This window comes from Myxocyprinus asiaticus, chromosome 22, assembly GCF_019703515.2.
Source record: "Myxocyprinus asiaticus isolate MX2 ecotype Aquarium Trade chromosome 22, UBuf_Myxa_2, whole genome shotgun sequence".
Taxonomy (NCBI): Eukaryota; Metazoa; Chordata; class Actinopteri; order Cypriniformes; family Catostomidae; genus Myxocyprinus; species Myxocyprinus asiaticus.
Window position 1 is genome coordinate 14,380,638 of NC_059365.1, and position 15,545 is coordinate 14,396,182.

At 37.3% G+C, this 15,545-nt stretch overlaps 1 protein-coding gene across 2 annotated transcripts in view; it reads left to right on the top strand.

Annotated features, from left to right (window-relative positions):
* The window catches only part of LOC127413015 (arf-GAP with Rho-GAP domain, ANK repeat and PH domain-containing protein 3-like), a 42,633-nt gene extending 39,643 nt beyond the window's left edge, over positions 1 to 2,990 (top strand). For both annotated transcript variants that reach the window (XM_051649790.1, XM_051649791.1), the window contains exon 34: positions 1,826 to 2,990. In XM_051649790.1, the coding sequence (XP_051505750.1) occupies positions 1,826 to 2,257 (432 nt within the window). In that variant the 3' untranslated portion in view covers positions 2,258 to 2,990. The remainder of the gene's footprint in view (positions 1 to 1,825) is intronic.
* The last annotated feature ends 12,555 nt before the right edge of the window (positions 2,991 to 15,545 follow it).

Consider the following 15,545-nt stretch of genomic DNA (forward strand, 5'->3'; position numbering starts at 1 on the left):
AAGTAATTTGTTTTGAACATTGATGAAGTGTGAATCCCTTTCTGTGTATGTCCTGCTTACCACAAATACTTACTTAAATACATACACTACCGGTCAAAAGTTTTGAAACACTTGACTGAAATGTTTCTCATGTTCTTAAAAATCTTTTGATCCGAAGGTGTATGCTTAAATGTTTGAAATTAGTTTTGTAGACAAAAATATAATTGTGCCACCATATTAATTTATTTCATTATAAAACTAAAATGTAATTTTAAAAAAAAGTTTTTGAAATTGATGACTTGGACCAAATAATAAAGGAAAGCAGCCAATTAAGTGCCCAACATAGATGGGAACTCCTTCAATACTGTTTAAAAATCATCCCAGGGTGATACCTCAAGATGTTGGTTGAGAAAATGTCAAGAGTACATGTCTGCAAATTCTAGGCAAAGGGTGACTACTTTGAAGATGCTAAAATATAACACATTTTTGATTTATTTTGGATTTTGTTTAGTCACAACATAATTCCCATAGTTCCATTTATGTTATTCCATAGTTTTGATGACTTTACTATTATTCTAAAATGTGAAGAAAAAAAATTATAATAAAGAATGAGTAAGTGTTTCAAAACTTTTGACCGGTAGTGTATGTCCGTAAAGTAATTATTACTGCAGAAATCCGTCATATTTTCATTCAATACAGGCTTTTTACTAACATGTCAATTCGCACTGGATTAATATTACTGGGGTCCCCAATATTGAGATTATTGGTCAACTAATATGGGATTTTTAATGGATGATTATTAAATCATTACTTTACAACCCACCACCCAAGGTTAAATATTTGGTTATATTATTGGTTTCGATTTAATTTACTAATTCAGGTAGTAATTCTACACTCTATTAGTATACAGTAATTGACATATTTGTGAACACAAGGATACATGGTCATAAGCTTACTTCCTTATGGTTGTTGCTCTAAAATCTGATTGAATGGACCATGTTCAGAGCTGTTGTAAAATCACTGATATATGCAAACCTGTGACTGCACATTAATTGGATTCATATTAATGTGCCAGCTTGCTTGTCAATGATAAAAAGAAAAGCCTACAGTTTAACTACATTATTATTATAATTCATTTTTATATAATCTGTAATGATTACATTTTATATTTACTATTAATAATATACAATTATTATATATTAAATTATGATTATTGTGCAGTTATATTTAATTATATATTAATTATTTTGTAATTATAATATAAAGTCTACGTATTAGAATGTCTGTTAATTAATTAAACTTTATTATACATAATAATATACTGTGTATTTATATATTATTATACACAAGATTTTTATTATATAATTATTTAATTATATTTTTAGATTTGTGTATTTAATTATATTAATTGTTACTATATTAAGTATTATAATTTAAATTATAATGTAACATGTTCTTATCTTTATTACTGGCTCAAATGATGGAATAGTTGATTATGATTATTTTAATGAATATATATTATATAATTAAATTAAATATTTATTTATAGATTATATATTTATCTAAATATGATATGTGTGTGTGTGTATGTAATTATAATAACTACTGTATCTAGTATTGTGTATATATCATAATATTATATAACATTATCGTATTATATAAGAACGTTTATTATGATTATTATAAAGTATATCATAAATGTTATCATTTATTAATTATGCAGTAATTAAAATATAATAACCACAGTTAAGTCATTTGTTGCAAAACACAGTTTGGTTTTACTTTTTTAAATCTATCACAGATATATTCTGATACCTCCTGGTATTTTTTTTCTTTTTCTGTCCAGCCCATGAAGATGCAGCAGGACTCATTCGAAGAGAGCATTGAAAGTCCTGAGCCTTTGTATGAGGAGGTGGGTGACTTTGGCCTGCAGGTGCTTAAGTCTTTGGAAACCAGTTTTCTGTCCAGTGCCCATGCTGAAACACAGGAGGTGCCAGCACGGCCCATCAGCCTCGGACAGAGGAAGGCTGCCTTCCTGGATCGCATGGTTGGACCTAATCCAATGCACAGGATGAGGGGAGAGGGAACCTTATCCTTTGGTGAATCTCTAGACATTCTGGGGCAAGAGGACCCCAGTGACTCTGTGCATGTCCCAGATAGGCACAGGTCACATAGATCATGTAGCCCCCAACAGGAATTGCTGTTACAGGAACTCTCTACTATGTTCGGCAATAAACCAGAGTCTGAAGAGCAGCGTAATACTGAGAACCTTACCTAAGAGGGGCAGCACGACCACAGAGCTTTAGAAAAGTTGTACTGGATTTGACCCTAGAGCAATTTGCTATGGAACGTGAAATAGTTGTTTTTAATTGGTCCTTTATCTATTTGAAATTGGCTAGTAAGAAACCAGTATTACAATGATCTAATTATTGTGAAGTCAGGAATCTGTGCTATAGATGTTTTGTGTAAATTGGGTGAATCTGTTTTGGCATGTGCATCTGTTGATTTGTTACACTAAAACTCACAGACCTCTCAACATTTTCCAGAATTTCACATTTTTATCATTTGGACATAAGGTTATTATATTTTATTGTTGTGTTATTTGTACCTAAAAATGTATCATATTGCATGTAAAGCACAGTATCTGCAGCGTGTAAAACATTAATGACTACTGAATGAGTGTCTTTCAGTTCTCTTGGGACTTTGACCAGATTGTTTTATATGTATACAGTTTTATTATATTTATTAATTTATTTATAGACTATTTGAATAATTCCCAAATGTTTCCCAGTTTTTGGAGAAAAGCGAAGGAATGTTAACAGAAGGAAGGAAATTACTTATTTGAAGGCTAGACTTTGAACAGTAGAGGGCAGTGTAGATACAGCATATACAGTCTTGACAATCTTGAGCATTTAACTTCCATTGATTTTCACTCCACTTCATAGGCATATATTAAACGTATGTACAGTACCGTAACATCTATTCACAAAATAAATGTGTTATTACCCTGAGTTTTTGTTTATTGTATGTTACCAATGAAATAGTCATGGTTGGTTTAGTTTTGTGAATCTTCATCCAGTGAATGATGTTGCAGTGGTTTTTAGTCTTCTTTATATAGATTGTCCAAATATGGACCCACTTCTGTTACACTGACAAATTCATTCCCTGCCATGAAACACCACCACTGTATTTAAGTGATTATTGCTGTATCTAGCTTCTTCTGAGGCCTAAAAGCAGCAAACAGCATATACTAAATTTGATAGTGTAAAAATCTCCATTCATACGTATATATACTGTATATTATTTTTTATATTTTGTATGTTCTGTAATGCTGTAATACAACATCATCATAAACAAAAATAATACATTTGGATCTCATTCAAAATTCAGTTTGGATGAAATATGGAGCTGTTTCTTTACCAAAATGGAAAAAGAGTCAGATATGAGCTTGTCATCTGTAATCCAAACCCTGACTCAATGCAACCTGTATGCAGGCTTTGCCACCACAAACAGCAGTATAGAAAGGGTAGGTTTTGATTGGTTAGGTTTGATGTTTTGGCTGGTTTAAAACATCAAATTAATTCCATATGAATTCTAATTCAGTATCAAAACTAGATGGGTAAAGTTTCTCAAGACAAACTTTGATGTTAGTTTGACAAAGCCTTGTTAAAAACAGTTTAACAGGTTATACAGGCCTTACAGACAGACAGACAGACACACACAGACAGCACATTACTAAGTGGTTGCTAGGCATTTCTATGGTGTTCTAGCAGGTTGTTAGATAAAACATTAAGTTTGAACATTCTGTCAATGTAAGTCTATGGGTTTTTGGGAATTTTCGATGGACTGTTATGGGAAAACTGTAAGTTTGATCAGTTAGAAAAGACATAGCAACCCAAGTCAGAACAGTCTAAAGGTCAGTGCCAAATTTGATGGATGTAGCTTGAAAGCTCTAGGAAGAGTTCAAATTGATAATTTTGGTTTGGATTAGGGATTTTGGAAAAACACTAAATCATACCTGTGGAATAACAGTATGTTAGCTTTGTCAAGCCAACATAAGGTTTGCTGGGCAAATTAGTTATCCTAATGAATCAGAGAATTAGGCATTGGTAGAAACTATTAATAGGTTTTGTATATTGATTTCAGATGTGGCAGTATCAATAACTGTATTTTTTTTTTGTAACCTAATAATTGTATATATATATATATATATATATATATATATATATACCAATCAGCCACAACATTAAAACCACCTGCCTAATATTGTGTAGGTCCCCCTCATGCCCCCAAAACAGCGCCAACCCGCATCTCAGAATAGCATTCTGAGGTGCTATTCTTCTCACCACAATTGTACAGAGCGGTTATCTGAGTTACCGTAGACTTTGTCAGTTTGAGCCATCACTCCAGCACCGTATCCTTGAGTAATCATGATAAATTGCTCATTTGGTACTAGAAGATCACTTGCCATTATATCAAACACAGTTGAAAGCTACTTGGTTCATTAAATGAAGCTTAACATTGTCTTTGCGTTTGTTTTTGAGTTGCCACAGTATGCAATAGACTGGCATGTCTTAAGGTCAATATTAGGTCAAAAATGGCAAAAAAGAAACAGCTTTCTCTAGACACTCATCAGTCAATCATTGTTTTGAGGAATGAAGTCTATACAATGCTTGAAATTGCCAAAAAACTGAAGATTTCATACAAAGGTGTACACTACAGTCTTCAAAGACAAGGGACAACTGGCTCTAACAAGGAGAGAAAGAGATGTGGAAGGCCCAGATTCAACTAAACAAGAAGATAAGTATATCAGAGTCTCTAGTTTGAGAAATAGATGCCTTACATGTCCTCAGCTGACAGCTTCATTGAATTATATCCGCTCAACACCAGTTTCATGTAAAGAGAAGACTCAGGGGTGCAGGCCTTATGGGAAGAGTTGCAAAGAAAAAGCCACTTTTGAAACAGAAAACCAAAAAGAAAAGGTTAGAGTGGGCAAAGAAACACAGACATTGGACAACAGATAAGTGGAAAAGAGTGTTATGAATCTTAAACCCACTGAGCTTTAGTGGGATCAGCTAGACTGTAAGGTGCGTGAGAAGTGCCCGACAAGACAGCCACATCTATGGCAAGTGCTACAGGAAGCGTGGGGTGAAATGTCACCTGAGTATCTGGACAAACTGACAGCTAGAATGCCAAGGATCTGCAAAGCTGTCATTGCTGCACATGGAGGATTTTTCTGATGAGAACTCGTTGAAGTAGTTTATTTTTTTCAAATTGTAATAGTAATTTTTCACGTTATTAATGTCCTGACTATACATTGTGATATCAGTTGAATGCCACTTTGATGAATAAAATACCAATTTATTTCCATAAGAGCAAAATCTGTACATTATTCCAAACTTTTGGCTGCCAGTGTGTGTGTGTGTGTGTGTGTGTGTATATATATATATATATATATATATATATATATATATATATATATATATATATATATATATACACACACACACATACGTTGTATATATGTGTGAAGGTAAGCATGTAGACCTGGTGGAGGATCAGTCAATCAAAAGTGTTTGATTGACTTTAAGTGTAATCTTGTTATACTGGCTTTTAACTGAGAACCTCTGAAGCAACCTTGTCATGAACGTACTGCCTCTCATTTCCTTTTAAAATAATCTCCATATCCAAATTTTTGTAATTTTTTGCAATAGATTGTCCATTCCCAAGAATAATGAAAAAAAAAAAAAAAAAAAAAAAATATATATATATATATATATATATATATATATATATATATATATAAGTATAAATACCCTATACAAGATTATGATGATGATGTCTGATGAATTATGTATTTGATTATGTTTTTCGGAAATGGCTGAGACTCATGCAGCATAACTGAATGTTGGAGCTGGGGTTTATGATGTTGTAAGACACTGAACACTTTTGTTAGCATTCAAAAAGTAAAATGTCACAGAATTAATGGAAAAATACAACCTTTGTGTTATTTAGAGTGTGTCTCCACAGTTCAAATGCTTGACAACGATTTGGCAAAATTTCTTTTCTTTTTTTTTTTTTTCTTTTCTTTTTTTTTAAATGTTATCAATTCAAATTTTGACAAATATTGCAGCTGCAAATTCATTTCCCACACAGTTGGCAGAACACATAAATACAAGTCTTTTTTTCCTCTGTGAGCATTCAGCAAGCTTAGAGTGGGAGCTCTTGTTTGAGTTGCTTTGTACATTTGGGGTGTTTTCTAGGGAAGAAGGGACAGCAAAGACAAGCCCCAACAAGAGCTTATAGGGGATTAAGTTCATTCTCACTGCCAGTTCGTCACCTTCCTTGTGCCCTCTGCTAATGGCCTCAATGTGCTGCAGTGTTTTGTGGTGGCTGATTCACTTCAGTGAACAATTATAAGAAACATCAGCTCCTCCAAAAGCAGGAGGAAAAATAACCTCGGGGTTTTAGTCCTTCATCAGGAACAAGGGGTAAAAAAGCTCTAAATCATGAAGTTGTATGCGAGCTGCTTGGGCCGCAAGCCGAACAATGTTGGAGTCTAGAAGATCCTCAGTAAGCCTTTGTTCCCATTTTAGTGTAAATGTTAATGTGTCAATTCTGTACTTCATTCTGTTCAAGTTTTACAACTTCTGAAAAAAAGGAAATTGTCTGAAGATGTGTTTGTCAAGATTGTCAATTTAATGGTGATGTGATCAAGGTAATGTGAATATGTTTACATGGAGGGTGAAAGTACAAATTAGTTTTACATTTACGTTTCAGTACAGAAAGCAAAATTTTAGTAACCACAAAAGTTTGATTACAAGTTAGTCAAAGTACGTACTTGGCCCTAAATGTATGCTCACTAACATTAGTTGCATTTGCCTGGAGAGGTAACGGTAGCAACATTACGTGCTCGAGCACTAAGTTAGAAGTAGTAGTATTATCAGACAGTAGGTACATTGACAAAACATGACAAGCACTGTTATTTACAGTTTATTATACTTTTACATTTTGCAAACATATCATTAAGACTTTAGTGTTTTGACTTTTTTTGTTACACATGCAGAATCAGAAAGACAAATAATTTCAATGCATCAATAGTTTTAAATTGTCAAGAGTTGCTTACTTTCTCTTTTGGCCTGTTGAATGACTTTAAAAGCAAATGTTGAGATGATGGACAGTTGTCAGTGAGGAGATACATGACTAGGTCTTCTTGCACTGGGCACCCTCTTGTGAGCAAACACTTATTGTTGAGTCTGTCTGTGTATGAGTACCCCACTCTGAAAGGCTTCATTGAGTCCATGGATGAGTAACCTCGGGCCACTGTGAACTGCCTGCTCACTCTTCAAAGGGATCCTCTAGTGTGTCTTTGAAAGCAGACTCCTTCAGTGTGAATATGAAGGGGGACTCCAAACCCATTCAAACAGTGTTTTTGGAGTAAGCCTCACACTTGGGGTGTCTGACCCAATGGAGAGATGGAGGCTACAAAAAGGTGAAGAAACTACAAGATTACCACAGACCAGGATCTCGTTTCAGTCTTGAGGAGGCACTGCCTCTCTCTGAACCCCATGACAATTGGGAGTAATTGGGACTTTTGTCTGAGTAGCATTTCTTCTAAGACAACAGAGCCTCTCAGATCTTCACCATTACAGTTGTCCTTTGGCCTGGCAATTAGGGTATGAATTGGATGGCCATAAACCAAACCCTTAACTCTTGTTTAATATGACCCTGGAGTACAGTTGGTCTAGTTTTGTGGTAACGTTTGGGACAAAAATGTTCATAGCAAATCACTAGTATAATTATATACGGTCTCCCTGCATAAAGGCCACTGTGTGTATTGAATAGAGATATACTGTAACAATGTCTTTGCATTATATGACAACATATCAAACCAAGTGGCATTTAGTTTAAAGGTATATTCCAGGTTCAATACAAGTTAAGCTCAATCAACAGCATTTGTGACATTATGTTGATTACCACAGAAATTGATTTCAACTCGTCCCTCCTTTTCTTAAAATAAATAACTAAATAAATAACTAAATAAAATCAACAGTATGGGTTACAGTGAGGCATTTACAATGGAAGTGAATGGGGCCAATTTTTGGGGGGTTTAAAGGCAGAAATGCAAATTTTATAATTTTATAAAAGCACTTACATTAATTACTCTGTTAAAACTGGAATATTATTTGAGCTGTAAAGTTGTTTACAACATCATTTGTTTCGGCAGACTACTGTTCTAGGCTGGTGAATGTCTAGTTATTTGTCGAACGTCACATCGTCATGGCAGCAAAGTTGTAAAATTGGATACAACTTCACACAAAAAAGGTTAGTAGGCGATTTATTGCACTAAAATCATGTTAAAGGTATAGTTCATCCAAAAATGAAAATTCCTTCATCAGTTACTCACCCTCATGCCATCCCAGATCTGTATAACTTTCTTCTGCTGAACACAAATTAAGATTTTTAGAAGAATATTTCAGCTCTGTAGGTTCATACAATGCAAGTGAATGGTGACCAGAACATTGAAGGTCCAAAAAGCACGTAAAGGCCACATAAAAGTAATCCATAAGAATCCAGTGGTTAAATTCATATCTCCAGAAGTGATATGATAGGTGTGGGTGATAAACAGATCAATATTTAAGTCCTTTTTTACTATAAATTTTCCTCCCTGCCCAGTAGGTGGCAAAATGCATAAAGAATTTAAATCGCCAAAAACAAAAGAAGAATGTGAAAGTGAAAGTGGAGATTTATAGTGAAAACACCCAATTTGTTTACATCTTGTGGCTATATTTTTGAAACAGTAAGTATTTAAACATTTACGGATTGGCCCCATTCAGTTGTAAGTAACTGTATCCCACAGGAAGGACAAGTTGAATTATTTTTTGTGGTAATCAACATTATGCTACAAATGCTGTTTACTGAGCTTAACTTTTATTGAACCTGGAATGTTCCTTCAAAGAAAGGTGGCACAAGCACACTTTTCAAGCAAAACATTTCTCAATAAGAAGTTTGTTAGGATTCACATCATAAAACAATGGATATATTGTTCAAAAGTTTGACAAACATTTTGGTTGAACACTTTTTGGTTGTCAAACATTAGTGGTCCATAGTTAATGTGATGAATTATTCCTTTGGTTACTCTGTTATGATACTGTAACAGGTAAAGTCTCTGCTTAAGGGAAAGGAGGAGGCGGGAACCGTTTAGATCCAACTCAAAAAAGTACTTTATTTTTTTTTAAAACAAACTCACTTTTCAGCGCAAATTTAATAGCAGCACAGTCTCCGTACATGAGTAGCAGCTCTTCCCCTCTCACTGGCATCAAGCTCTCTCTTAAAGCCCGTTTGCACTCTCACTGCAATGACAAACAGCTGTTAGAGACAATCATTGCCAGGTGATGATCCTTACTGTTCTCATCTCCTGATCTCGCTCTCCATTCACAAGCTGGCACTCAACCACGCTCCCACCACCACAGATACCTGTATGAACTTGAGAGGAAATGGCATCATACTGTACATCCACTAAAATGGCTAAAAAATGGAAAGGAAAGTGAGAAAAGGAATGTTTGAATTTTTTTATATAATGCAATGACATTTTATAATTTTTTAGAGTGACTTAAGTGTCCAAAAGTATACAAATACCATTTAAGGCCACTATATGATGACACAATTGCTCACTAACTTACATCTTATTAAATCAACAAAATCCCATTTGTTAGTAGCCACTCATGCAGGGGCATTTCAGAAACTTTAACATCTAAAAGGCTGTTTGCTATACATGAATTCTGGTTCAATGCATTTGCAGATTCACATAAATAAACTACTGATCTGAATACGTCCTATTTCTATGTGAACTTGAAAAATTTTTCATGATCACGGCATGTGTGCATGCTAATGAGAGTATGATTTGCCTTTAGTTGCCCACAGAAAGAACCTCCCTTACAAAACAATTGCATCCTGTTAGTTGCCCCAATTATTTAAAACAACTTGAGCCTGTTTTGATGAGACTGAGTTATGCAAATCTGCATGGGGCAGCATTGTTGCACACACATATCCCTGGAGGGATGAGCCTGTAAACACCACGGTGGCATTCTTCCCTCTGCCCAAATTTCCCCCTCAGCACCCAGTCGATAAATAAAGGCAACGTTAAAGGGGTCTAATCCTGGGGATGACCCTGCTTTGTCACGTCACCTCTCCAGAGCTGAGGGGGGACGGGTAGGGAGAGGCCAAAAAAAAAAAGGGGGGGGAAAATGCTCCATATTAAATCCACAACAGTGCACGTCTAAGCTGTCACCTCAGTAAATGACCCCAGGGCTCAAATGGGGAAGACAGCAGAAAAGGACACACTTTATAAATCAGGCTCAATTCAGCCCCAAAGGCCCCACCTCTTATTTTGGCTGCACAAAGTGTTGTTGCTGGCTTCTCTGTACATTAATCTTCAACCCCCCAGTTGTCCCCCCATCTCCACTTGGACGGCTCCCTCTATTGTAGCCTGCCTCATTGTAATGTGAGCCTGACTTCATCTCTATGCACTGGTAGGCAGAACTGTCTTTTGCTCTGTCCTACACCCCCCCCCCCCCCCCCCCCAACACTCTTCATCGTACCCCTGCCTTAATTGCCTAAGACCACCAGTATGTTGTGGCTGCAGATGTCTCTCTGCTTAATTTGCGTAGGGAGCACAATCAGCCCCATCTGCTCCAGTTTTTCCTTTCCACCATTGGCCCCCCTCCCTGAAAAAATCACCGCTGCTCTCCCTTCAGTCTCTGCGGTAAGCCCCCCCTGCCCACCCCACTGCCAAAAAAAAAAAAAAAAAAAAAAGCCACAACTCCTACTAAAGAAAACCTTGTCAGTGGGGCTGGGATTGAAAGCCTATCAAAAAGCTATAGAAGAGTGCTTTGGTTTAGAAGGGCACAATCGAAGGTTGGTGTGAAATGAGGGCCCCCTACTACTTTACTTTTTTCCACCATTACTCCCTGTCAGGCCTCTGAAAGAGGCTCAGGCCACAGAATCAGGGACAGATGGGTGGACTTTAGGGAGGAATAATCAGAATGCGGTGCAACTGATAAAGGTGGTGCGTAGTGCTGTTGTTTATACAAAACTAAATAAAGTACATAAAGCATAAATCCTCTCAATGGGCCATGTGACACTTGGCCAAAGGCTACAAAGTAGCTTGGCCAAGCTACTTTGTAGAGGAACAAATGCAGATGGCGTGTAACATATCAGCCATCAAACTACATTACATCTTGCTGTAATTTTATTTAAAATTACTATTCTTATATATTTAAAACTTCTCAAAGGTTAATAAAGAGCAATCAGTCTGAATTTAGTTTATCTAAATGCAGCGCGGGGCTGCAGAAAAGTAACCTATTGTAAAAGACCTGTTGAGGAACACAGGCAAAAATAGACAGACAGGGCAATTACTCTTAAAGTGACAGATGAACAGAACGGATATTTTGGGTGACATCTCAACTTTCGAAAGCCCATAGATTGCATTGGAATAGAGAGTGAGAGTTTGAAATGATTGATGGTGCATTGGCAGAGAAGAGAACTCCCTTTTTTGTGCATTTTCATAATTTTGAGAGGTGACTTTTTGTCCTATCCAACAAAGCTCTTTCTATTTTTTTTACTCTTTGTCTTCAAGCTAAAATGAGGGTGTGAGATGACTAAAGCCACTGTCACCCGTGCAAACCCTTATTATGGAGGGTTCAGTAAGCATTTGTGTCAGTTCATGTGTGCAAATCATTCTCTTCACTTCATATTATTTAAACTTTCATTTGAAAGGTACTGTGGAGTTACAAGTAATTTTGTAGACAAACAATGCAAATGACCAATCTGAGAAATGCTCAGTGGTTCTACACGTGAATGTTGTGCACCGCTAGTCAGTTTAAATGATGCCTCAAGGTTTTAAAAACAAACTTGTTGCACTGCATGTTACACACAAAGTTATGTTCTCAGAAAACTCTGAAATCAAAGAGTCTATTGAGAATGAGCACATAATCAATCAATAAACAATCATATTCCTAGAAAAGTATTGAGCACCTCAGATTTTACCAAATGTACCCACATTTCAGGAATGTTAAACATCACAAAGAAAGAAATGTGAAGAAAATGTGAGTTGTACTTGCCTGTGCAAAACAAGCCGTCACTATGCTAGGGTTTTGGAGGTTGCCAGGATTGCTATGCTGTTGCTAATGTGTTCTTTACTTTGCTTTACGGTTGCTGGGGGGATCTGGGTGGTTGCTAAAGCCCTTCTAGGTGGTTACTAGTGTATTCTGGGTAGTTGCTAGGTGGTTGATAGCAGGGGTTATCAAACTGGGATCCGCAAGGTGTCAGAAGAAAATTTGAAAGAAAAAAATTTATTTTATTAAATGTAATTTTTTTCAAAGTTGACTTGTTACTTTAAGATATTAATTACACAGGGACCTGGGTAACTCAGCAAATATTGATGCTGACTACCACCCTTGGAGTCACGAGTTTGAATCCAGGGTGTGCTGAGTGACTCCAGCCAGGTCTTCTAAGCAACCAAAATGGCCCGGTTGCTAGGGAGGGTAGAGTCACATGGGGTAACCTCCTCGTGGTCAAGATTAGTGGTTCTCACTCTCAATGGGGCGCGTGGTAATTTGTGTGTGGATTGCAGAGAGTAGCATGAGCCTCCACATGCTGTGAGTCTCCGCGGTGTCATGCACAATGCACCATGTGATAAGATGCGTGGATTGACTGTCTCAGAAGCAGAGGCAACTGAGACTTGTCCTCCGCCACCCAGATTGAGGTGAGTAACCGCGCCACCATGAGGACCTACTAAGTAGTGGGAATTGGGCATTCCAAATTGGGGAGAAAAAGAAAAAAATAATAAATGTTCACATCAACCACCAGGTTCCACTTCTGTCAGCCAAGAACAGAAAGCTGAGGCTGCAGTGGGCCTCAAACAAGCCCGACTGGCACCAACAATCATGCCATGGTCGAAATCACTGAGATCACATTTTTTCACCAGCCTGATGGTTGATATGAACATTAACTGAAGCTCCTGACCTGTATCTGCATGAATTTGTGCATTGAACTGCTGCCACATGATTGGCTGATTAGATAATTGCCCGAATAAGTAGGTGTACTGGTGTTCCAACTTCCTAATAAAGTGTTAAGTGTAGCTCCCTCTATATTTTAAGAAGGGGGTCTCAGAAAGGGGATCATCACATCAAAAAGTTTGAAAACCCCTGCTCTATTATATTTTGATCTCTAGATATGTGTGGGACCACTTTTTAATGTGAAGTATTTTATTTTATTTTTTTGCCTGTTTTGTTTTTCATGCATTGTTTGAACATTGTGTGTGAAAAAACATGCAAACCGAAAGTGTGACTGTTTTAAAAGGTAGCAGCACTTTTTAAATATATAGATTTAAGGTATCATTCATGTCCATCCAACAAGCGATGGCGAACAGATTAGCAAGTTTGAACATTAATATAATTCAAGTTTGCTTTAGCAAGAACCATCCATTACAGACTAATAAGATTAAAAATGTTTTTACAAATTTTCCCAGTATGGGTCATCCATTGACCATGCACCATGTGCGCACCTGGATGCAAGTTTGTTTTCTGATAAGCTTTTAAAGAAAATTAGAGCTCTATTTTACGCATTATCTGTGGCAGCACCTCATGTCCTGGCTTTCCTGCCACACTCAGAGGAACTTTCGTCATGGTCCCTTCATACAGTGCATCTGGAAAGTATTCACAGCGCTTCACTTTTTCCACATTTTGTTATGTTACAGCCTTATTCCAAAATGGATTAAATTCATTATTTTCCTCAAAATTCTACAAACAATACCCCATAATGACAACATGAAAGAAGTTTGTTTGAAATCTTTGCAAATTTATTAAAAATAAAAAACGAAAAAAATCACATGTACATAAGTATTCACAGCCTTTGCTCAATACTTTGTTGAAGCACCTTTGGCACCAATTACAGCCTCAAGTCTTTTTGAGTATGATGCTACAAGCTTGACCTATTTTTGGGCAGTTTCTCCCATTCTTCTTTGCAGGACCTCTCAAGATCCATCAGGTTGGATGGGGAGCGTCGGTGCACAGCCATTTTCAGATCTCTCCAAAGATGTTCAATCGGGTTAAAGTCTGGGCTCTGGCTGGGCCACTCAAGGACATTCACTGAGTTGTCCCAGAGCCACTCCTTTGTTATCTTGGCTGTGTGCTTAGGGTCATTGTCCTGTTGGAAGATGAACATTCGCCCCAGTCTGAGGTCCAGAGCACTCTGGAACAGGTTTTCATCAAGGATGTCTCTGTACATTGTTGCATTCATCTTTCCCTCGATCCTGACTAGTCTCCCAGTTCCTGCCACTGAAAAACATCCCCACAGCATGATGCTGCCACCACTATGCTTCACTGTAGGGATGGTATTGGCCAGGTGATGAGCGGTGCCTGGTTTCCTCCAGACATGATGCTTGCCATTGAGGCCAAAGAGTTCAATCTTTGTTTCTCATGGTCTGAAAGTCCTTCAGGTGCCTTTTGGCAAACTCCAGGTGGGCTGTCATGTGCCTTTTACTGAGGAGTGGCTTCCGTCTGGCCACTCTACCATACAAGCCTGATTGGTGGAGTGCTGCAGAGATGGTTGTTCTTCTGGAAGGTTCTCCTCTCTCCACAGAGAAATGCTGGAGCTCTGTCAGAGTGACCATCAGGTTCTTGGTCACCTCCCTGACTAAGGCCCTTCTCCCCCGATCGCTCAGTTTGGCCGGGTGGCCAGCTCTAGGAAGAGTCCTGGTGGTTCCAAACTTCTTCCATTTATGGATGATGGAGGCCACTGTGCTCAGTGGGACCTTCAATGCTGCAGAAATTTTTCTGTACCCTTCCCCAGATCTGTGCCTCGATACAATCCTGTCTCGGAGGTCTACAGACAATTCCTTGGTCTTCATGGCTTGGTTTGTGCTCTGACATGCACTGTTAACTGTGGGACCTTATATAGACAGGTTTGTGCCTTTCCAAATCATGTCCAATCAACTGAATTTACCACAGGTGGACTCCAATCAAGTTGTAGAAACGTCTCAAGGATGATCAGTGGAAACAGGATGCACCTGAGCTCAATTTTGAGAGTCATGTCAAAGGCTGTGAATACTTGTGTACATGTGATTTTTTTCGTTTTTTATTTTTAATAAATTTGCAAAGATTTCAAACAAACTTCTTTCACGTTGTCATTATGTGGTATTGTTTGTAGAATTTTGAGGAAATAATGAATTTAATTAATTTTGGAATAAGGCTGTAACATAACAAAATGTGGAAAAAGTGAAGCGCTGTGAATACTTTCCAGATGCACTGTAACTGGCAGTTTGGTCTCAATTTGACACCTTTGTAAAAGGTGAATGTATTTTTTGCAACTTTCCTGCCATCTGGGGAGGGTTTTCAAGAGTATAAAAGATGTGGCATCCTTGCCATTACATCAATGATGCGCTTCTTTTCCACTTGTCTGGGATTTGAAGATTTTAAAAAGCCTTATTCACATTTTTGCTTTTGGCAAGTAGTCTTCACAGTTTCTTGCTTGGTTTTAAAAGTTTACAACTCTACCGTAAATAA